The 25,264-nt window shown below is 36.6% G+C and overlaps 1 protein-coding gene across 1 annotated transcript in view; it reads left to right on the plus strand.

Moving 5' to 3' along the window:
• The window catches only part of iqgap2 (IQ motif containing GTPase activating protein 2), a 234,051-nt gene that overhangs the window by 201,469 nt on the left and 7,318 nt on the right, over window positions 1-25,264 (plus strand). The window contains exons 30-35 of the mRNA XM_028805697.2: window positions 2,721-2,853; window positions 10,851-10,953; window positions 11,388-11,529; window positions 23,252-23,339; window positions 24,550-24,762; window positions 24,881-25,041. Coding sequence (XP_028661530.2) covers window positions 2,721-2,853; window positions 10,851-10,953; window positions 11,388-11,529; window positions 23,252-23,339; window positions 24,550-24,762; window positions 24,881-25,041 — 840 coding nt within the window. The remainder of the gene's footprint in view (window positions 1-2,720; window positions 2,854-10,850; window positions 10,954-11,387; window positions 11,530-23,251; window positions 23,340-24,549; window positions 24,763-24,880; window positions 25,042-25,264) is intronic.

The raw sequence follows: 25,264 nt of genomic DNA on the forward strand, positions 1-25,264 counted from the left end.
GCAATCTCTTGATTACAAGACAGCAGTTCATACCTCTGCTCCAGGCAAACGGACGCTTCTGGTTTGTGTTGATTGATATTTGGGCTTCAGTTTTTACACTTTGACAGTAACATGTAAATTGAATTTTTTTTTCAGCTGTATTCTTGAATAAAAGCAAACTTGTTTTGTTATACCTTTTGTAAAAGTGTTTGATATTTGGACTTAAGTCTTCGCACATTATACACTTCATGTCAGCATTTTATCATTATTACAATTCCAGACACCTCACTCCCAGGTGGAGACTTCAGCTGCCTCGGTGAGGGGTGGGGGATAGCATTTGCAAAACAGACGCTGATGAAGAGGTGCGAAGGAATTTAAGGTGGCCCAGCATTACAAATATTTTCGTAGGCTTCGATTCTCGTGTTAAATGAAGAGTGCTGTTATTTAGATACAGTATGCACAGTAGAATTGGAATCAGATAATACAGTTCTTCTCTAGTAATGTGCACCATGTCAAAATTTAATTACAATACAGAACTGCTATTCTAGAAGACTATGTTTAAATACTTAACCATAAAACATCATATATTCAAGCTGGAGCAGTGGTAAGTTACTTCATGAGTGAAAAGGTGAACCATTTAAGTACTGGCAGAGACGCTCAGATGACTTGTGAAGCACAAGAATATGTTTGGGTGCAGCAAGGGAAATGTAGGAAGAAGACTGAACATACTGTAAGAACATGTACTTGTTTTTAAAGTTTTTTTCTTTGTGTAAATTATTTACTACTTTTAGAATCTTTTATAAATTTGTGGAGATTCACTGGAGTCGTTTTTTTTATTTAAATTACATTTTTATGTGATGATGTGTCATTATGTATTTTTGTACTGCATACTTCTGAAACCAATTAAAATTCCTGTAAGTGCATTTTGGGAGGAAGTGAAAGCTCAATGGTTAATGCCTTATGTCCCATACTCCAAGGCTAGGCTGTCATTTGGAATAAGCAAGTTTGTAAGATGAATGGGCACAGTGTTTAAATTTAACTAAACTTTTACAGGTAATCACATTTATCCTAGGTTTGTATACAATATTCATTTTGACTTTTGTTACTTAGATAAAAATGTTTAAATTCTTAAAAGGTGATATTTGAAGCATTCTATTAAACATTACAAATTGTTGTATTTGTTGTATTAAAATGTTCACAGCACTGACATCAGGTGAAGTAAACAGGTTTTCAAATGTAAAAATATATAAATGTCTGTATGTACAAATATAGTATTTTAATTGACATACATATTTACTCTACACTGTCTCTCTAATATGTGGTATGTATGTATGTATGTATATATAATATAATATTTATTTATGGAAATGGAGGTCTGTGATACGGTAGCTGGAAATCCACAAAGGGGGGAAAATGAATCATGTAAATAAAAATATATATTCTATATATATCTCTGTGCCAATATATACATTATGTAATATGTGTTTGTGTATGCATATATATTAGTGCTGGGCAGCAATTAAAATCGCCATTAATCGCGTGATTAATCACAACAATCACATTATGTGCAAAATTCAATAATGAACTCAAAAGTAGTGTATTGCGTGTATTTGGTTTGCAAATACTTTAAACAAATAATGTGCTTTTTAACAGCAGTATTCCCATTACATAGTTGTAGTTAAAATATTTCTTGTAAATCTCAACTTTAAAACATTAATGTAATCAATTCAAATATAAAACCAAAACTATTTGCCACTGCCACGGCATTAACATTTTATCTAATTTGTTATAGAAAAACAAGTTACCCTCAGAGTCCAGAACCACGATCACAACATTATATCAGGCAACTTCTGAGCAACAGCAAGTTAACATTTCTAAATCTGTTTTCTTTTTTATCTGAACAAATACCGACAAACATTTCCTTTTATCAGGGAGCAATATAAACAGTCTATGTTCAGTAGCAGCTCTTTGAGGGCTAATATATTTTTTCCAAATAACTCTTCTGAAAGGTGCACAAAGCAATTGTTTCACACATAAATAAACATAAAAAGTCTGTTGCTGCCTGTTGTGCCTTCTGTCGGCGCCTGTTTGCAGTTTGTGGCAGCAGCGGCTGCGCTGAGGGCGGCTTAACGGCCAGCAGGAATGCACAGTGGGCTGGCTGCCTGACTGTCTATGTGAGACAGGTGAGCGGGGGTGGCAGTTGCAGTGAGACGCAATATGGTTTGTACCTCCTGTCATCGTAAGTGTCTGTCCTCCCAGGCAAATGTTGCCATAGGTGCATCAGCTACTGTACATGAATGTGTTCAGCACCACGATCAGTTTGGGACCAATCAGCTAACGCCACCTCACTTTTGTTTTCGATCTACATCTCCAGATCACTTGCATCAAAATCGGAGTCCGACAAATCAGAGTCCGATTCAGCAATAATACAAAAATAATAACGCATTAACTTGTCCAGCCCTAATACATATATATATGTGTGTGTGTGTGTGTGTGTGTATGTGTGTGTGTGTGTGTGTATGTGTGTGTGTATACTGTGTATGTATGTATATGTATATAATACTGTATGTACAGTATATGTATGCATATATATGGTTGCATCATTTATATTGTCAATTTAATATCAGTTTAGCTTTGTTCACTCTCTCACAGCCAAAAAGTTTTACAAAGTTAGTTACTCTCTCCCAGTTACCTGATAATGAAAATACTTAATGTTGTGTTTTTGTTTTATTCCTATTAAGAAACTTTTTCCAGCTAGCTTGTGATGTACCTGAACCTGAAGAGAAATTCAATGTTGATGAATATTCTGATATGGTAACCCTAAGCAAACCTGTCATTTATATTTCCATTGAAGAAATAATCAATACACATTCGGTAAGAGAAGCATAATATTTAAAATATGTAAGTGCTTTTTTTGAAATATAATGTGATGATAATTTTAGATTGTGAATATCCTGATTCTGTGTTGTATAATACTGTGACAGCCTATTTATTTTATAACATGTGTTTGGCAATTGTAAACTTTTATTTTTAGATGCTTCTTTTAACAATATATAATCTACGTGAGTTGTTTTTTAATAGATATTTGGACAAAAATTTGGAAAATGGTATACTGTATAAAAATAGAGAAACCTGTGCTATTAAACTGGTCATATACCACTTCACTACTAAACGTATCTGGAAGCCATTGTACAGATTAAAAAACAAGTTATCTGGTGTAGAAAAGGCGCTATATAGCGCCCGACCCGGCACAGACTTACTCAGAGGCACATGTAAAATAGAGTATTTTTATTTTTCTTCAGCTGGAGGGCACGTCTTCCCCGTAACCCCTGTAGCCACAACACAGTCCCACAAGCACTAATACAACACAAAACAACAATTCTTCTCTCCACCTTGGTACCACCACTCCTCCCAGGCAACCTCGTCCTCTTCCTCCCGATTCTGGCTCCTGAGTGGTGGATGCTGGCCCTTTTTATAGCCCACCCGGAAGTGCTCCAGGTGCTTGATTACCTGTGGCTAATTGCACTTCTGGGTGGGGCTGCAGAGATGTCCAGGTGGGTTCCTGGCTCCATGCAGCACCCCCTGGCGGCCACCCCAGCTCCCCACAGGGTTGTGGAGAACTCCATCTCCCATAAAACCCTGCGGGAAACTGGGGCACCATCGTCAGGCAGGGAGGCTGCCACCAAGCGTCCCGGGGGAGGTAGTGAGATGTCCATAGCTGCTCCCCCGGAACATATACAGAAGGGGCGTCCCGGCCGGACATGGGACCTGGCCGCCTGTCACACTGGCTACTCTTCCTAGTTCTAGTAATGATTCTTGCAGCAGCATTTTGAATTACTGAAAACTGCAAATAAAACAATGTCAACAGCTGTGAATATACTATTGTAGTAGTCGACCTCACCAGAAATGAATGTGTAAATATTTTTTAATCTGGTCCAGATTTAGGTATTATCTAAATTTCTAATCTAGAAAAGTTTCAGACAGTGTTTGAAAAGTGACATTGTTGTTCCCCGTTTCATTAATATTACCCTGCTTTTTCCATGTTCCTAGACAAGTAGTTATCATCTATCAACTTGTAACACACTGGTTGAGTTTATTAAGGGCACTCTACAAGAAAAGTTGTCCGGTTTAAAAGAATTGTATAGTTGAGTACTATGTGCATTTGAGTTGAAATGTATATTAATTTTTTTATGATATCTCCCCTTTTAAGTATGGAAACTGTAAATAGTAATGGTCTAAGTACTAAACCCTGTGGGACACCATATCTCTGTATATATAAAATCTTGTGAATTTCCCCTTGGGATTAATAAAGTATCTATCTATCTATCTATCTATCTATCTCTCTCTCTCTCTCTCTCTCTCTCTCTCTCTCTCTCTCTCTAAAATCCAACATCTGTATGTCTGTCTGCTGTTCATGAGAGAACTACTTAATGGATTTAGTTCGTTTGTTTTTATAATTTGCTTGAACATTCCGGTTGATTTTGCAACTTCTCTCATTGCGCTAAGTATCATATTTCGCTTGCAGAAGTGATTTATTCACACAAATCAGAGACAAAGGCAACAAGCCAAGGGAAGGGGGAAGCATGACGTCAGGAATAGGGAGCCAGGCGGGGCCGTCCTCACTCATGCGCCAGCCTCCATTCGAGTTGGTCTATCTCCCACAACGTTTTGGAGTTTACTTTGCCTCCGCTTAGCTAGCGAGACCTGTTTGTCATATTTCACTACTACACGGGCAGAGCCGTAGGGGACAGCTAGTCTAACATAAGCACTATTATCACATTTCCGTATATACTGATAAAAGATTTGATAAATATAAGCTTTTAACAGAATAGAATGGTCAGCACTTAAATTTAACAATGTAATAATTATACCATATCCTCCGTCAGAAGATTTTAAATGGTCATTTACTACACAAGTTAGTGCAATTTGCGTACAGCTATCAAAACTCAAACTGGAACTTCCTAAGTAAATTGTTGTGTAAGGTACACTGAATACTTTTTCAAATACTTTATAAAGGCAAGAACAATTTGAAGTTAATGTATAATCATTATAGATTTAAAGGTATACCCCTTTTTCCCCCGTCCTCCGCAACAGCTTGATAGCTGACACTTTTTTTTCCACATTAGGAACTGTGCAGTTCAGTAATGCTGCATTGATAATGTTAATATTGCATTCCCTGAGAGTGATCTGGCCTGCTGGATCCTCATTGTTGAGAATAACACCTGGCTGCATCTTTGCAGTCACTAGCTGGCAGTTCCCAGGTTATTAATGATGTAGGATACACAGTTGTGGTCTGGTATGCTGGTACGCCTTTTATCAAGAAAATGTTGAAGCATACTGAAACACTGCCTGCAAATTGTGTACCTGGTGAGCACTGATAAAACTGTTTCTTTTACATGGGTGTCTGTGCTTTATCTCTTTGTTTCCCCTTTGAACACAGAGAGTTCATGTGCCACTACTTTATGAAGCTCTCCCACTACAGGAAGTGGCACTTCTAGAAGAATAACTAGCTTTTAGACGAATCATGATTAGCTTTCAGTTAGTCCTGTTCAGTGTCTCCATGACTGGCAGCAATCGAACATGCGGCATAAACCAGCACTGAATAGAGAACCAGCCCATCAACAAGCATATATACGCATGCGTTGAAACTTTATAACATACTCTGTCCTTTGTGATTTTATTACTATTTACTTTTGTGGTTTTTGGGTGGATAACATTTGTCTTGTATGCATTAATTGATGTGACAGTGTAGCAGGCTCGATTGCATATCAACTGCTGCTTTCTGGTAATCTGTAATCAAAAGATATTCATTAACCACCATGTCTGTTCTTGAACCAAAGTAAAGCAACCATTTAATTGTTCAGAATATCAATACAGGTATATCTCATCATGGCAGAGTTGTACCCAACTATAAATGCATTTTCTCATAGCAGAATCATGCTTAGTGCTGTGTGGCTAGGGATATTTTGTAAGACATCAGTGAACATGACATTCATCTTAATGCAGCTTCCTTGTTGCTTATGTATGTGGGTTGAACCCCTTACTGGTCTTTGAAGGAATGGGTTTCTAAAGTAGCCAATGTGCTCATCGTTTTCTCTCTTTAAGTACTAAAGCCCAGCTTGGGCTTTTTTCCCCAATTATGTGGACATGGTGGTCTTTAGGCCTCCTGCTAGTCCTCCTTAGCCACTTTTATTATTCTCAGTACATGAGCTTGCACTACTAGCTTTAATTGGGTCACCTTTCCTCTCGAATCCTTGTTAAATATTTCCCAACTTTTTACTGATTTCCTATTCTGCCTTTTTCTTTCTAAGGGATATATTGAGTTGCCTGCCCTCTAGCATCCTAGAGTAATATTACATGTTTTTACTTGGGCCGTCTTATGTTGATGCCTCTGATTGTCATACTTCAGGGACAGAGTCAGAGTGAGCATAAGGGTAAATGTAACCCTACCAACCACCTACTAGCTGGGAACTCCTGAACATTTCCCTTAAGTAAAATGTGCATTGTTCAAGTCTTGGAATGTTTTACTTGCTCCTGTTTGGCTATAGTCATCTTAATCACAAGCCAATTCAATGTTTTTGGTATAAATGATTACATTATTGCCAATACATTTTCTTTGATTAGTAGATAAAAGGATACTAGACTTGTAGATTAGGATGGTGAGAGGGACAGGTCAGGGACAGTTTCTAGATGGGAGATATCAGTGTACGTACCCCAATGATGACTCAACCCAAGGATAGTTTCTTCATTTTTTTTTTTTTTTTTTTTTTAATAACTAGTGTTTTTTGTTGTTCCCTATCAAAAGCTCTATAAAATTCTGCTTTGTTTCTCTCTCTCTCTCTCTTTTGCTGATTCAAGAATGAACTTATTTTCTCAAAAAACATAAAAAATATTGCCAACTTCTATAATGTAATATTTTTAAATAAAATCTTCTATTTTAGTCAAAGATTTTGCTTAGTGCTGCACTTGAAATCTATGAAAGTTACCCATCCCCCATCATGCATCTGGTTTTCAGTAGCTGCTGTTGTCTAAAAACAAAAACCAGACTTCTCAAGTTGTTATCAGTCAGTTCACGTAGGCTGTACAATCCATTAGCATGCCAAAGGAAAGTAAGAGTTTGCATTCAGTTTTGTTTTCAGCTGGCGTCTCTGTTCTAGAAGTAAATAATGCTGAAAATGGGAGCTCTCACCTTTAAGTTATAGTGCCTTCAAAAATGATTTGCCCTTTTCAGAAACTGTTATGTTGTAATATTACCTGAACTTTAAATACACTAAAATGATTATTACTCTCAAATCATATAACATAATTAACAGCTTTAAGGCAAAACAATTTTTGTTGTGTAACACAATTTCATGAAATAAATTAAATATCTTTTTTATGTATCTTGTCTCTAAAACACTATTTCATAAAACTTTCATTCATAGCACTTATAGCCATTTAAATAATTTTCTGTATATGAGCTTTTCAAAAGTTCTCACGGGCGGCGTGGTAGCGCTGCTGCCTCGCAGTTAGGAGACCCGCGTTCACTTCCCGGGTCCTCCCTGCGTGGAGTTTGCATGTTCTCCCCGTGTCTGTGTGGGTTTCATCCAGTTTCCTCCCACAATCCAAAGACATGCAAGTTAGGTGGATTGGCGATTCTAAACTGGCCCTAGTGTGTGCTTGGTGTGTGGGTGTGTTTGTGTGTGTGTCCTGCGGTGGGTTGGCACCCTGCCCAGGATTGGTTCCTGCCTTGTGCCCTGTGTTGGCTGGGATTGGCTCCAACAGACCCCCGTGACCCTGTGTTCAGATTCAGCGGGTTGGAAAATGGATGGATGGATAGCTTTCTCACAGTCTGTTATTTAGCTGGGACTGTCTATAATGTTCACCTTCACGTCATACTAGTATTGACTTGGCTATATATTTTTTGGCAGTGCAAGCCAAGATATTTATGTCCTAAGGTCCAATTTCCTTATGAATTATCAATTTCCTTATCACAGAAAATAGTACCATAATTTGAAACTGCCACTAGTAATTCCAGTGTGTGTGTTTGTTTATATTTATCTATTTATATATGTATTTAAAGAGCTTCTGTAAAAAGCCAAATTTCCCCTGGGGACAAGATCTCTGTATTTTATGTGATATAACATTGTTTCGATCTTCTTACAAAAACATGAGCGGGGGGCAGGGGAGAGATTCATAATTTTTACCTTCGCAACTTCTCTGTTGGCGGCACAGTGGCGCAGTGGGTAGCGCTGCTGCCTCGCAGTTGGGAGACCTGGGGACCTGGGTTCGCTTCCCGGGTCCTCCCTGCATGGAGTTTGCATGTTTTCTCAGGGCGCTCTGGTTTCCTCCCACAGTCCAAACACATGCAGGTTAGGTGGACTGGCGATTCTAAATTGGCCCTAGTGTGTGTTTGTGTGTGTGTCCTGCGGTGGGTTGGCACCCTGCCCGGGATTGGTTCCTGCCTTGTGCCCTGTGTTGGCTGGGATTGGCTCCAGCAGACCCCCCGTGACCCTGTGTTCGGATTCAGCGGGTTGGAAAATGGATGGATGGATGGATGGATGGAACTTCTCTGTTGTACCAGGAGTGCCATAAAACTCCCCCTCCCTACCCCTTTTTCTTCCACTCTCCTGTACCTATGACAGTATGTATAAATCAAGAAAATGAACACCAGTGCTAGGAAATTTTAAAACTTTAAATGAAAATTTTACAAATATTTTAAATATATTAAACAAATATGGTACTGGATGTTTATGTAATTCTTTAGATACACACTCAACTTTTTTGTATTATTGTTTCATAATATTAACAAAAAACATTGCTTGAAAATGACACCCTGACCAAAGCACTGCCTGGGACTTTTACCTCGTTGTCAGTCCTGGATGCCACAATATTTTTTAATGCAATATGTTTAAACAGGCCACATTAATCACAAAAATTAATAAGATAACTTTCCTGGGAGATAGATATGCATAATATATAAAATACATCATGGGAGCACCATCCTGGATTGGAAAAATAATAGCAAAGCAAATTGGAACGGAAGTCTCAGTGTACTGAAACTAATTTAGATTTCCTGCGTTTTATGTCTAGGAATACTGCTGGTCTTTTTTTTTCTTTTTTTTTTTGCGCATAATGTTTTGTTTTTGTACAGTGGAAAATATGCCAACACTGGTATCTTAGCTGGGGAAAGTAGTGAAGTAATTTGTTCCATGTTGGGTTATAAAACAGCCTGCACATCAAATGAGGGTTACAGGAGAAGGAAAAAGTAAGGAATAGATGGAGATAATGAAGCATTATAGTTGCTTTCATAAAAAAAACTTTGATAGTGTTCTTTTCATAATATTTTTTTTTCATAAGTTTCTCCCAGTGTTCAAATCTGTAGTGTGTCATCCAGTAGCTTTTTAATAAGGCAACAATAAACAAAAGAAAGGAAGAAATATATACAGTAATCCCTCCTCCATCGTGGGGGTTGCGTTCCAGAGCCACCCGCGAAATAAGAAAATCCGCGAAGTAGAAACCATATGTTTATATGGTTATTTTTATATTGTCATGCTTGGGTCACAGATTTGCGCAGAAACACAGGAGGCTGTAGAGAGACAGGAACGTTATTCAAACACTGCAAACAAACATTTGTCTCTTTTTCAAAAGTTTAAACTGTGCTCCATGACAAGACAGAGATGACAGTTCCGTCTCACAATTAAAAGAATACAAACATATCTTCCTCTTCAAAGGAGTGCGCCTCAGGAGCAGAGACTGTCAGAAAGATAGAGAGGAAAGCAAACAAATCAATAGGGCTGTTTGGCTTTTAAGTATGCGAAGCACCGCGGCACAAAGCTGTTGAAGGCGGCAGTTCACACCCCCTCCGTCAGAAGCAGACAGAGAGAGAGAGAGAGACAGAGAAAAACAAACATCAAAAATCAATACGTGCCCTTCGAAGCACCGTGCAGCATGTCGCTTCAGGAAGCAGCTGCACAGAAGGTAGCAACGTGAAGATAATCTTTCAGCATTTTTAGACTAGCGTCCCTATCGTCTAGGTGTGCGAACAGCCCCCCTGCTCAATCCCCCTACATCAGGATCAGAGAAAGTCAGCACAAGAGAGAGAGAGAAAAGTAAGTTGGGTAGCTTCTCAGCCATCTGCCAATAGCGTCCCTTGTATGAAATCAACTGGGCAAACCAACTGAGGAAGCGTGTACCAGAAATTAAAAGACCCATTGTCCTCAGAAATCCGCGAACCAGCAAAAAATCCGCGATATATATTTAAATATGCTTACATATAAAATCCGCGATAGAGTAAAGCCGGAAAAGGCGAAGCGCGATATAGCAAGGGATTACTGTATACGTAAATAAAAAAAAAATGGAGGGAAGGGAAATAAATGCGGTAATAGTTATTTCTCTTATTCTAAAATAATCTTGATTAGATCCTGCCAGGTTTTGAAAAAATTTTGTACAGGTCCTCTGAGAATTAGATTTTTTCCAATTTCAAATAATATAAAACATCGGTTTCCCACTGACTTATCAGAGGAGAGTTAGGATTCTTCCAATTTAACAAAATAAGTCTGTGTGCCAAAAGTGTAGTGAATGCAATCACTGTTTGCTTGTCCTTCTCCACTTCAAGTCCACTTCCATCGTGCATTATTTTGCAATAAATCAGTTGCCTATGAATGCAATGCTTCTTTTTGCCTTTTGTCGTGTATTTTGCAAAAAAGGTGTTGTTCACCAGATTTTTTTCTTTTATGGTTCGAGAACCTATTGCATCTTTTCTTAATACTATTTTCAGCTCAAATACAGTATGTGAAGAAACTTGCATTTCATCCTACGCAAATACTTTAAAATTTGACACATTTTCCTTATTTTACTGAAATATATAAAACTTCTCTCCTTTATGTTAGTTGGTATTGGAGCACCAAGATGCAATTTCTCCTGATCATAATGATGTTCTTCATGAAATCTTGCAAGGGCTGGGGGATGTTCCTGATGTTGAATCCTTACTAGGTAAGATTTCAGTATTTATTTACATGTATCATGTGATTTCCAAATGCTTTCATATCTAGGAATGCAACAAATATATTTTTTTTCTGCAGCTTTGTGTGACAAGTTGATTATATTACTCTTTCTTGTTGTTAATAGAACATTTCAACAATCAGTTGAGACTCCCTTTCAGTTATTAGTTATAATGTGATACCTAGTCAAAAATGTTTTTGTCTGAAACAAATTCCTTCACTTTTTTTTTTTTTTTTATATATAAATATTTATCTGAAAACTTGCTCTTCTGACATGGTTATTTTGCTGTTTCCTTTTTTTACTTTCTTTAAAGAATAACAAAATGTCTTATGCAGTCTGAATGAATGTATTTATTCCTATATGTCAGCATGATGCAAGATACCCTATTTTCTCATTCTGGGAATATGTTTATTATGGTTTGATAGGAGAAGGAGCCATTGATCCAAATGATCCCAACAAGGACACCACATTAAACCAGCTTGCTAAAACAGAAATCTCTCTCACTCTTACCAGTAAGTTCGAGTTGCATGATGGTGATGACCAAAACATGAAGAGTCTTATGATCAAGTAAGTTTCTGCTTTACAGAAAAAAATAATTCAGTAAAATAAGTATATTAATTTGTATGTTTTTAATATGTAATTAGCATTTCTGAGGATGTCTTCAGTTATTGTTAAATGTTGCCATCTTTTTCACTTGCGAAAACATGTCTAAATACAGATCAGTTGCATGTTTTTTAATTATCTGTATTATTTTAATTTCTTATGTCTGGGAAATAACATGTGGCTTTAAACATGTTATATTGTAGACTAAACAAAAGCAGATTTTAAATGAAGTTCACATGCTGCAGTTTTTGAGTGTTTATTTTAAATGAAAGAATTTATTAGCAGTGGGCTTATAATAGAAGCTCTCACACAAAAGTGAACACTCTTCAGCTTATTAAATATTATTTAAAATTTAACACTCTATAGGAACATTAAATACATAGAGCCTTGGTTCAGTTTCATTATGTTAATGTATTGTGGTTGAAATCTGGTGTGAAGTTAACATCTGACCATTGATTAACTATACATTACTTTTATCCTTTTATTTTTTAAATGGTTAACTTGCTTTCTTTTAAAGTGAAATCCTTAATATTTAATTAAATACTCTAGTAATGAAAAGCAGCTTTCCATAGCTGAATATTGTTCGCAGTAATTTAGTGTGCTTTTTCTGTTTGTTATTGAAATATGGTTTAGTTCGTTAATACATATAATAGAGAAGAAATGAAATATTACTGGACCATTTGTCTGTATCACATAACTGATTTGACATAATTATATAAAAAGCACTGCATGTGACAACAGTCTGATTTATATGTCTGACTTGTGTGAAAATGTATATCCTCAAGTTGATTGATAGCTGCTTCTACAGTATTTTAGTTTCTTTGATAGGGGGGGGGGGGGTCTGTTTTTGAGCAAAGATGCTTTGCGATGAGCTGAAACTTTACAGTACAAAAGATCTCATTCTTCACTAATGTTAAAATTTAATAAAATAATCACTTTACTATTCTATCAATAAGGTAATGTATATATAATTCTGTAATGTGCCATATGTTTCATGTAGATCTTTACAAATTAAGTTAACTCAGATCCAAAATTTATGTACTGAAGCTAAAATCTTCTGAATGGAATTTTCTGAATGTGTTACTCTGTCACATAGAGATGCTACCAGTCATAGTATTTCCCAAAATAAGACATCTCAACACTTGCTCAGATGGATGGGAAAATAAAAGCTGTCTTGTGAATTTCCTCAGTGTGGTGTCTCGTATTGTGAATTCTACCCTGGTCATTAGAGATCTGAAAATCAAACAATCTGAAGTAGCCAATAGTTTTCACTGATGCTCTTTCATCATTGAAAGGGTTGTGGTAGATTCTGTCTCTCTTAAATAGGGATCAGCAAACATTGTGTAGTTCGCTTTGCCATCAATTCGGCAAAATCACAGAAATGTGTGTGATACTTGCCAAACTCTGCAAAGTGCATTAAAGTCAATTGGGAAGGAGGAACTGAACTAGTTTAGAGTGGATTATAACGGGACAATGGTCTTTTAGGTGTCCCTGGGGGATAGTGGCCAAGTATGTGATGTGAGCTTTGAGGCAGCAGTGCTAACCACTGCACCACCATGCAGAGGGAACGAATACCACAAACAGAATAACAAACAGCCACAAACTAGCAAAACGTAAATAAAAATATAGATCATTGTGCTCTCGGAGTTCCACTCTGGGTGCACACATTGGCCATGCCGTGAAGCAGAGGCATGGGACTGGCTTGTTCCATTGTTTGAAGTTGTGGCTCCAGCACACATTTTGTTTCACATGTATCTGTGCAAATGGTTTGCACTTTCTTCTTCTTTCAAGAAGAAAGAAACACTTTGTAAATAGCAATACATCTTTTTGTTTTTATTATTTTACAGCATGTCCTGTGTTTTCTGATGAGGATAGAGGGATCAGGAGAGCTCCTTTAAGGCTTGTTTTATATAGCCTTGGAGCTGAGAAATCCTATTATATATCAGGTGGCAGTACAGGTGTCCATCAATGTATGTCTTATAGTAATATCCTGTCGTACTTATGTCCTTGGACAGTAGCTGGTGTTTTATCTTATTTCTTCCCTAATGCATCATGTGTATTCCAAACAAAACCAACTGCACTGCCAGCCATATAAAGGATATATATAATACATATCTATACAGCTCTATAATGTCACACTGCCTTACAAAGCATCATGGAGCACTCCGAAAACAATGTTTGCCTAAGCCAGCCGCAGCCACATGGTGAATTTCTTGGAAAATATTTAGGAAACAAGTGTAACGGCGAACACAACATATTCACTGCAAAAAATGTTTTGACGAATTTTGATGATCAACACTACTCTTGAAGTCCCTGGTGATTATTTCTGTGATAAACCTGTTATAGCATTAATTTATGTAACCTTATTATTGTTATTGATCAGAACAATCACTTTATCACTCACCAATTCTTTTTGGTGATGAGGTATTATTTGCTTATTAGGAAATGCCATTTTTTTCTTGCAGCTGAGGTTGCAGGCCTTGATCATTGTTTTGAAACCAGTTTCTGTAAATATACTGTCATAATTAAGGCAAAATATTATGTAAGTATCCACACTAAGGCAGCAAAATAATTTATATTCAGTCTACTGAAAATAGCAACTTTAATATTTGCTACATTCACTTTTCTGAACACTGCCACTACTAAGCTTTGTTGATGATAACCAGGGGAAAAGTTGTTCACTATAATCTAATTCTGATCTGAAGGTATAGTAAGGGTGTTCTGCTAGAAGCAGACTTCAGGTAGACGTTAACACATTCTGGAGTTATTTATATCTTGTAGCTAACTTGAGAATACCTAGGAATTTCCCAGGATGTCCTGGAATCTATTGTTTAGTGATAGGTGGCTTTCGCTGTCCATCTCAGCCTGCTGCCAATGCATCTCTCAGTAGAACAAGGGGATGAAAAATGAAAGTACTTCTAATTTGTATTTCCCAGTTTGTTGCTCTTAAATGTCATGTTTCATTTATACCCTGGCATATTTGCTTTTACCCACTCAGTACATTTTCCTTTTAAATAAATATTAATAGCAGCTTAATATGAATGTTTTCAATTTATGCAAAAAATATTAAGCTTTTCCAAAACTTTGGGTAATTTTGTACAGAGAAATAAAAAATACATTTCTTTAAGGGCATGAACTTGCTAAAATAGGTATTTGGGCCTAGCATTTTATGAGAATATCTTGCTCTGCAAGAACTCATTTTCTGTGAAACAAAGCCCTACAAGCACATACGCAGATCTATTGAAAACATCTGTTCAGATGTCTAGACCTGACTGTTATACTGGAATGTGCCTATCCTATTGAATTTTAGGCCTGTGTAAAATTAATAAAAATAAATATTGTGTGTGTCTGTGTGTAGTGACCACAAGGGAGAGCCACTAAGTCCCAAACCCAAAACACAGTAACACCCGACATGATAAAATATTTATTTTTGCAAAGCACTTCTCCGCAATCACTTTCCCAGAAATCAGTCACAATTACACAATAAATGCGCAATTCTTCCTGAGTGTTTCCTCCTGCCTTCCGACTCTGACTCATTGATGTGAGGCAGTGAGCTCCTTTTAAGCCATACCTGGGAATGCTTCTGGTGCCATGCCATGTCATCCAGGAAGTGCTTCCGAGCAATAAAGAAAGTGGAGAGGTCCTCCCCTCTACTGTGCCCTCTATCCGTATGTATGAAAGGATTATACTTCTGGACTCCCATCTACTAAACACCCTTGTGAGTGTCCCAACTGGGTTGCCATATGAGGACCACTGCCACCTAGCGTATGGGGGATGGGAAGCTTCTGACTGTCTGCTTCTGCTGGTCTATCGTTGTATCATACCAGCCAGGCACAAGGTTATTTCTCCTTCCTGCCGGCCAATTTGCTTGTCATTCTGCATTGGCCTCCCATCCAGGTAATAAATCCTCCTCCTTCCCATCCATTTTTTAATAAATGTTAACCTTGTATCTTATGATGGTTCTTGGTAATAAAACACTGTAGAAATTAGATGATTTATGTAGAATTTTTATTAATTGTTTTTAACACTGGAATTACCAGAGCCTACGAAAAAACTTGTAGATCCGGCCCACCTTAAATCCATTCGCACCTCTCCCTCAGTGTCTTTTGTCCTGTAAATGTGCCGATTAAGACAAGCAGCAAGCAGCCTGCTATTCCATCCCCCACCGCTGCAGACTGTGCACAAACTTCTCCCAGCTCATGCCTTGATTGATTATGTGGGAGTAAAGTGCTGGAGTTTTAGAGTGGAAATAATAGATTGTTATTTAGAACACATGTATTTCATGTGTGTTCAGTTTCAATAATAATATGTGTAATCACATTGTTAAAACAGAATGTTTGTCATATTTTAGTAGTAAATGACAAAATGTTGGCATAAACTATATAATGTGTGAAGCCTGAAGTCCAAAGATCAAATAAACACTTCCACAAAAGGTTCAAGGATGATGCAACAGCTTCCGTGGCGTAGCGGTAAGATTTGCTGACTTGTAATCAAGAGTCCCCTGTTCAGTTCCGTCTGCCTCCTGTATTTGCCGTTTTCAGTAGAGAGCTGCTTTTATTGTTATTATACAGTACACACATACATTTGGTTTGCGTCTGTAACAGACGGTGTACATTTATAGGACTTGTGAAAGTTACCGGTTTTTTTTTTCACTTTTATTCTTTCACTCACGATCGCGATACATACTACCGCCCTAGGGATCTGACGCTGTTGGTTTTTATTTGAAACTGGGAGTAACTGTAGATGTGAGTGTTGTTTTGAGGCAATGGAACTGGACATTCTCTGATCTGGAGGGATAAAAGCTGACACACAAACGCTGGTGAATCTGCCTTCTTCGTATCTCACCGTCACTTGATTTTTTTTTTTATTCAGTTTTATTGAGTGTTCCTGCTCACGCTGAATTAGTATGCACCTTATGGTCTATGATGTCAAAAAAAAAAAAAATGTGACTTAGGTATATATGATATTTGGAATTATTCATTTTATGACCTGTATAGTACATTTCGGAAAACATTGTGGCACGGATGCAACATTATTCATATTCATTTGCATAACATTTTTTTTCCCCGGTCTTGCCAGTCCCAACATGTTGCTTTTTCTTTTGTACTCCAGGACATGCAGAGGCAACAATAGTACAGAGAGGTCAGTTCAGCGCTATATGCAATCATCACATTCAAATGTTAACGGTTCAAACACACGCAAGGACCCGTCCTTCCTATATTTACGACGTGTGTACCTGTTGCAATGTGCACACTTCTCTCTATGCTTTGGTTCCTATTACATTGAAAGGGCACCAGACACTGACTCAGTTTACTCAGTTTACTTTTCCGATCTGACGCTGTTCATTTTCAAGTAATATTTCATTAGTGCGATGTTTTCTGGTTGGAAACTATTCAGGTCATAAAATGATTTCTTCAAAATGTCACATATATTGTCTCTTTCAGGTGTGTAATAGAAACCACAGTATAGAGAGAAGTATGCTTATCGCAACAGGTACACACGTCGTAAATGTAGGAAGGTCCTTACGTGTGTTAACATTTGAGTGTGATGATTGCATATGGCGCTAAACTGACCTCTCTGTACTATTGTTGCCTCTCCATGTCCTGGAGCACAAAAGAAACAGCAACATGTGGGGACTGGCAAGATCAGGGCAAAAAACATGTGGTGTTATGCATATGAATATGTTGCATCCATGCCACAATGTTTTCCGAAATGTACTATACAGGTCATAAAATGAATAATTCCAAATATCATATACAGGTGCTGGTCATAAAATTAGAATATCATGACAAAGTTGATTCATTTCAGTAATTCCATTCAAAAAGTGAAACTTGTATATTAGATTCATTCATTACACACAGACTGATGTATTTCAGATGTTTATTTCTTTTAATGTTGATGATTATAACTGACAACTAATGAAAGTCCCAAATTCAGTATCTTGGAAAATTAGAATATCAATTAAGACCAATGCAAAAAAAGGATTTTTAGAAATGTTGGCCAACTGAAAGGTATGAACCTGAAAATTATGAGCATGTACAGCACTCAATATTTAGGTGGGGCTCCTTTGGCCTGAATTACTGCAGCAATGCGGCGTGGCATGGAGTCGATCAGTCTGTGGCACTGCTCAGGTGTTATGAGAGCCCATGTTGCTCTGATAGTGGCCTTCAGCTCTTCTGAATTGTTGGGTCTGGCGTATTGCATCTTCCTCTTCACAATACCCCATAGATTTTCTATGGGGTTAAGGTCAGGCGAGTTTGCTGGCCAATCAAGAACAGGGATACCATGGTCCTTAAACCAGGTACTGGTAGCTTTGGCACTGTGTGCAGGCGCCTGGTCCTGTTGGAAAATGAAATCTGCATCTCTATAAAGTTCATCAGCAGCAAGAAGCATGAAGTGCTCTAAAACTTCCTGGTAGACGGCTGCGTTGACCTTGGACCTCAGAAAACACAATGGACCAACACCAGCAGATGACATGGCACCCCAAACCATCACTGACTGTGGAAAATTTACACTGGACCTCAAGCAACATCGATTCTGTGCCTCTCCTCTCTTCCTCCAGACTCTGGGACCTTGATTTCCAAAGGAAATGCAAAATTTACTATCATCAGAGAACATAACTTTGGACCACTCAGCAGCAGCCCAAAGGCAATTCGCTTCTGACGCTGTCTCTTGTTCAAGAGTGGCTTGACACAAGGAATGCGACAGCTGAAACCCATGTCTTGCATACGTCTGTGCATGGTGGTTCTTGAAGCACTGACTCCAGCTGCAGTCCACTCTTTGTGAATATCCCCTACATTTTTGAATGGGTTTTGTTTCACAATCCTCTCCAGGGTGCGGTTATCCCTATTGCTTGTACACTTTTTTCTACCACATCTTGTCCTTCCCTTCACCTCTCTATTAATGTGCTTGGACACAGAGCTCTGTGAACAGCCAGCCTCTTTAGCAATGACCTTTTGTGTCTTGCCCTCCTTGTGCAAGGTGTCAATGGTCGTCTTTTGGACAACTGTCAAGTCAGCAGTCTTCCCCATGATTGTGTAGCCTACAGAACTACACTGAGAGACCATTTAAAGGCTTTTGCAGGTGTTTTGAGTTAATTAGCTGATTAGAGTGTGGCACCAGGTGTCTTCAATATTGAATCTTTTCACAATATTCTAATTTTCCGAGATACTGAATTTGGGACTTTCATTAGTTGTCAGTTATAATCATCAAAATTAAAAGAAATAAACATTTGATTAAACATCAGTCTGTGTGTAATGAATGAATCTAATATACAAGTTTCACTTTTTGAATGGAATTACTGAAATAAATCAACTTTGTCATGATATTCTAATTTTATGACCAGCACCTGTATACCTATGTGTCTCTCTTTTTTTTTTTTTTTTTTTTGGACATTATAGACCATAAGGTGCATACTAATTCAGCGTGAGCAGGAACACTCAATAAAACTGAATAAAAAAAAAATCAAATGACGGTGAGATACGAAGAAGGCAGATTCACCAGCATTTGTGTGTCCGCTTTTATCCCTCCAGATCAGAGAATGTCCAGTTCCATTGCCTCAAAACACCACTCACATCTACAGTTACTCCCAGTTTCAAATAAAAACTAACCGCATCAGATCCCTAGGGCGGTAGTATGTATCGCGATCGTGAGTGAGAGAATAAAAGTGAAAAAAAAAAAAAAAACGGTAACTTTCACAAGTCCTATAAATGTACACCGTCTGTTACAGATGCAAACGAAATGTATGTGTGTACTGCATAATATTAACAATAAGAGCAGCTCTCTACTGAAAACGACAAATACAGGAGGCAGACGGAACTGAACAGGGGACTCTTGATTACAAGTCAGCAAATCTTACCGCTACGCCACGGAAGCTGTTGTATCATCCTTGAACCTTTTGTGGAAGTGTTTATTTGATCTTTGGACTTCAGGCTTCACACATTATATAGTTTATGCCAACATTTTGTCATTTACTACTAAAATATGACAAACGTTTCTGTTTTAACAATGCGATTACACATATTATTATAGAAACGGAACACACATGAAATGCATATGTTCCAAATAACGATCTATTATTTCCACTCTAAAACTCCAGCACTTCACTCCCAGATAATCAATCATGGCATGAGCTGGGAGAAGTTTATGCACGGTCTGCGGTGGTGAGGGATGGAATAGCAGGCTGCTTGTCTTAATCAGCACATTTACAGGACAAAAGACGCTGAGGGAGAGGTACGAACGGATTTAAGGTGGGCCAGATCTACGAGTTTTTTCGTAGGCTCTGGTAATTCTAGTGTTAAATAAATCATATAGCAGTTACACATTGAAAAGGGTTGGACTGTTACACATCGATAACATAAAATTGATTTATAAGCTCATTCTTGTGTACCTTTACATTTTAATTCAGTATATTTTTATAGTCCATCCATCCATTATCCAACCCGCTATATCCTAACTACAGGGTCACGGGGGTCTGCTGGAGCCAATCCCAGCCAACACAGGGCACAAGGCAGGAAACAAACCCTGGGCAGGGCGCCAGCCCACCGCAGTAATTTTATAGTTTTGTACATAAATAAAATCTAATTTATATAATCATTACATAGTGTTGTGGAGCTGTTTATTTTACACAAATTGTGTTTTTTTTTTCTTCTTAGACTGTACTGCATTTCTTACTACTGCACCAGCACCACTATGTTAAAGAGTGCACTTTCATTGTTTGTCAGTTTATCAAAAAGATGTTTTTATAAAATGTAACAGACTGAACTTGTAAACGGATGATTTCTTTCAAATTATTACGCTAAAGGTGTTTCAGTAAGCTGACGAATCATGGGATGTACTTCATTTTAAATATTTGGCTTCTCCTTCTGGGTGTTGGCTTATCTTTTTGTGTTACATGGGGTTAGATGTGATGTTAGATCCTGAGAAGGACTAGATGACTTTTTAATCGTCAGTGCACTTTTCCCATCACGATATGTATTTCTTCTCAAAACATATATATTGAATGCACATGCATTTTTAAATAAATTTGATCTACATTCTCTTTGAGCTTTTATTGTGTGTGTAACTACTAAAATCAGGAAAGCCCATCATTTTACTAAGTAAATTAGACCGGCATAAACTGGACTGAGATCCATGTGTATCAGGAAATGGAATGACTGATTAAGCTGGAGCTGGGGGATGTCTGATAAATACTTCAGATGCTGCCATTTGAGGCATGAAGATGTAATTATAGGAAGCAAGTGAAAGTTGATAAAACTGCATTTTGTGGCTTTAGCTAGTATGTCATCCTAGACTCTTTCCTGTTTAAAATATTTTAAGCAAATATGTTCTATGTCTAATCAGAAAGGAGAGTGTGGGTGTGTGTGTATATTTGTATGTGTGTATAGAAAGTATGTAATTTTTTTTAATCAAAAAAGATGCAAATATTTAATGAATATTCACATTTGTCATTTTTTCCAATGTTAACTATAGTTTACTGTAAGTTTATGTAAAAAACATGGTAATTTAGTATTAATCTTCTAAATTTTCTAATATATTTGAAGACAAACAATTTGATTGTTTTTCTGTTTAAATGCTTTTTTTAAATGTCCCTTAAAATTGGGGTTAAGGTTTGTTTAGATTGATTTAGAACCTAAACACACAACATTGTTTGCTCTTTCACCTTTTTCTTCCTTTAAAAGGTAAAGGTAATTTCTAGGGCATAAAAAGACTAGGATATATATGCAGTGCTTCAGTTGTGTAGCCAAAACTCGCTGTGCTACAACATCTGAGTAAATTCTACACCTTAAAGCATTAGGTATCGGTCTGTCTCACCTTTGTTTTATGTCTCCAATTTAATTTACTTGATTTTCTGATAAAATTTTGTTGCTCAATATTAACATTATAAACAGCTTATTTTTAGAAAGAAGTTTTAGTTAACAGACATTACAGAAAAACTAGTTTTAGGATAATGCCGACATCTAAATTATCACACACTAAAAGTAGAAAAAGAAGTAGAGGTGGAATTAAAATTTGACCAACTTTTTTAATGAGAGGAAATTTGGTCTCATTTTGGCTGAAAAGTCAAATTACATATTTTTCATATCTTGGTTTTCTTGTTTGCCTTGATGAGCTGTTCTGATTTCCTAATTTAAATCCCACATCCAGTGTATGGTGTGGAGTTTTTTGTGACTTTTATATAGGTACACATCCCATTGATAGCATGTTAGTGCAATTGTTAATTATATATAATAGCCACATGTTTGATTACTAGAATGGGCACCTATAATAAACGGACTTGTTGCCTGTGGTTGATTCCTTACAGATTCCTGCTGGTGGTGTGATAGGCTTTGGCCTCCTTGTGAGGAGTGGAGTGGTGTGGTTTCCTGGTGGAGCACTTTTTTATTCTGCTGCCTCACACCCTCAGAATCATGGCATCTAGTCCCACAAATGTCACTGCGTTGTGTGGACTTTTCATGTTCTCCCAGTGTTTACAGTTTTCTTCCACCTCCTCAAGTTGTTTGTTAGACTGATTTATGACTTTGAATTGACATGTATCAGTTAGTGTGATTGTATATGTAAAAGTGCCTTGTAATGAGCTGATACCCTCTATTTGCTTGTGCCCTGTACTGCCAGGATAGCTCTTAATTCTTCAGGGTCCTGTAACAGATTATTCATGTTCACAAAATGAGTGAAATGATGATTAATGTTTTTATCTCATGAATTAAATCATTTTCATTACCTTTATTATTTTTCATCAAATATGCAGTCCCACTTGTCGAGTAATTTTAGATTATCAGTAATTAAACAGCTAGCCTATTTACCAACCAGACTGAATCTCGGCTATTGTGTGTGAGTTTTGTTTTTATGATTTATCATTATTATCTGCATTCATATGTTTATCAGGTTGTTATGAAATTTATAATATGATAAATCACTAATGACAAAAATACAATATATGAAAACGTATTGTGCCCATTTTGATCTTTCACTATGCCATGCTTTATATTACATGAAAACTTTGGATCACTGGCATGTCTTCTATACATACCATGCTTTGTATGGTTAAGGAGTCTGATCTCCCACTAACTATTTTGGAAACCTTTTTCTAGATTTATGCACATACTGTATAAATAAGTTCAACCTGGTATGCAGAAGAGTGCACTAAGGTACAATAATATTATATAGCAGTGTTTGTGCCATGTAGTTTTTGTTTCCATTTAGTTTTTAAAACACAGTCAATGCAACAGCTATGTTTCCATTTAGTTTTCAAAACAGTCAATGCAACAGCTATACAGGACTCTTTCCACCACTGCTTCATTCTAGCTAATAAGACTATCTTGTATGTAGCTCACTATCACATGGCAATATGTCCTTCTTTGTATGCAATCATTCTTTGTAATTGTAGAGTAATGTGTTTTGTTCTCTTTGATGCTGGGTAATTGTGAATACTGTAAGCTTATAAAAATAGATTTTAAACTTTATTATTTGTGTAATTGTAGACAAATATTTTTCTGTTCTTTTTGATGATTTTTAATTGTAATAGCCATTCTAGTAGTCCTTAGAGTGTCCAGAATATTGTAATTTTGCCAAAATTATACTTTTAACATTTCATTTTTAAGCATGACGTATTAAGCATAGTAGCAGAAAATAGCTTTGTTTCTTGTCTCTTTAAACATCTTATTTTTTTTCCCATCTTTATTTAAAGAACCAAGAGGCTAGTTGTGGATGTTATTCGAGCTCAACCTGGGGAAACACTGATTGAGATCCTGGAAACTCCAGCCTCAAAATTACAGGTGCAACTAAAAAGAAAATCACTGAACGACAATTGCCATCTAGTTTGCTCAGCCATTAGTGTATCTAGATAAGTCTCCAATTTAGTGTTTAGTTTGTTTACAATTTAACTTTTAAACTGTCCTAATACTGCATAAATTCTTGATTTTCTGCAGTTATAATATTTTAAATGTCAATTTTTTTTATACATTTCGTCACATCTAATTCCAGTATTTTCCTTGCATTTTCACTTCCTGTTAAAATTTTAAACAGTCCAGCAGACTGATGAATGAACAAATATTGTTTCTTTTCTGTTCCTTTGCTGTGTGTTCCAGGTGTCCTGTTTTTTGAGGACACCTATCCTGTCAAATAATGTCTAGCAACAAACAGGATTATTCTGAACTGTTTGGAGAGATATTTGAGATATTGATGAATTTTTCAGTTTAAAATGTTCTGGAGCTTAAATTATGTCTTAGAAAATTAATATTTACACAAGTTTTTAAAATACCCACACTTTCATGTTGATGCCTGCTTGCAAATTTCCAATGACAGTTCTTACTATGTATTTTCAGTTATGGCATGTTTGCATCCATTTCAAAAGTCAATTATATTATATAATGAGTACTGTTTATCTACTTTTTACAAGACCGATTTATTGCTAGATTGTAAGAAGGAAAGTAAATTATAACCCACAATATGTCAATGTTGTTGTTGGTATGTGTTAATTATGGTAAATAGTATTTTTATCAACAACATAATTTTACTAATTGTTGAGGTACAAAGACTTCATTATATTGCCTTGGCCAATGTAAAACTTTAAAATGTAGTTACATTGAACCGTTTAAAATGCGTAATCTCATGTTTCAAGTATGATTAACAATGGTGTGTTGCACAATACACAAGGAGTGAGATTGCTCAAATAAAATAGAAGATACTGAAAGATGTTTTGATTTTTCAGAAGAGTTCAATAGAATGAAAATATGACTTAGGGTAGTAAGTATTACCACAAGTCAGCAAATTATTGTTAAAAGTTAATGTCATAATGGGAAAAATCTACCCTATTTGTTTGTTTTAGTAGAGTGTTAATTTGTGTATCTCTTTCTGTGTTTAAATTTAGTATCAATTGTCAATTCTCTTTGTCATACAGGATATACCTATTTTACTTTCATGCTAGCAGTTATTCAGTATTACTATTTGTCATGCAGAGCTAATAGTTACTTGTTCATTTTTTAGGAAGCTGAGCATTCAATGGTACTTGAAAAACGTGCCATTCTTGATGCTAAAACTCCTGATAAGATGAAATGTAGTCAGTCCGTTCTTGATGATGGACAGCTGCCATTAGAACAGAAGAAAAGAAAGATTCTGAGAAATCTGAGGACATTAGAGCAGGCTGGCCTGGTATCTTCTACAAATAAATATCAGGAAATAATAAATGATATTTCAAAGGTATCCTATTCTTTCTCAGTGTTTATAAGTTGTGGTAAATACAGTAAATTGTGAATAATATAATATTTAGCTCCAGGTTATTGCAAAAAAAAATTTATTTCACTTTTTCCTTTGACAGGACATACGTAATCAAAGGAGGTATCGGCAAAGAAGAAAAGCTGAATGTGTGAAACTTCAACAGACACTAAGTGCTCTTAACTCGAAGATGGAATTTTATGAAGAACAAATTAATTATTATGATACATACATCAAAACCTGCCTTGATAATCTTAATAGAAAGTGAGAAATGTCTTGTAAAAGTTGTTAAAAAAAAAAGTCATTTGTATTTTTCAATCTACTAGTTGAGAAATGTAAACTTAAGACTCAACTTTTTAATAAAAGCACTATGTCAGAATGCTGTGGATACAGTTCTGAAGAGCCTGGCATGCATGTAGTTTAAAGCAAACTCATTGTCAGACTCCTATTATCTCTTATGGATGACTTGTATAGTGCTAATTTGCAA

Source organism: Erpetoichthys calabaricus, chromosome 7 (assembly GCF_900747795.2).
Source record: "Erpetoichthys calabaricus chromosome 7, fErpCal1.3, whole genome shotgun sequence".
Lineage (NCBI taxonomy): Eukaryota > Metazoa > Chordata > Cladistia > Polypteriformes > Polypteridae > Erpetoichthys > Erpetoichthys calabaricus.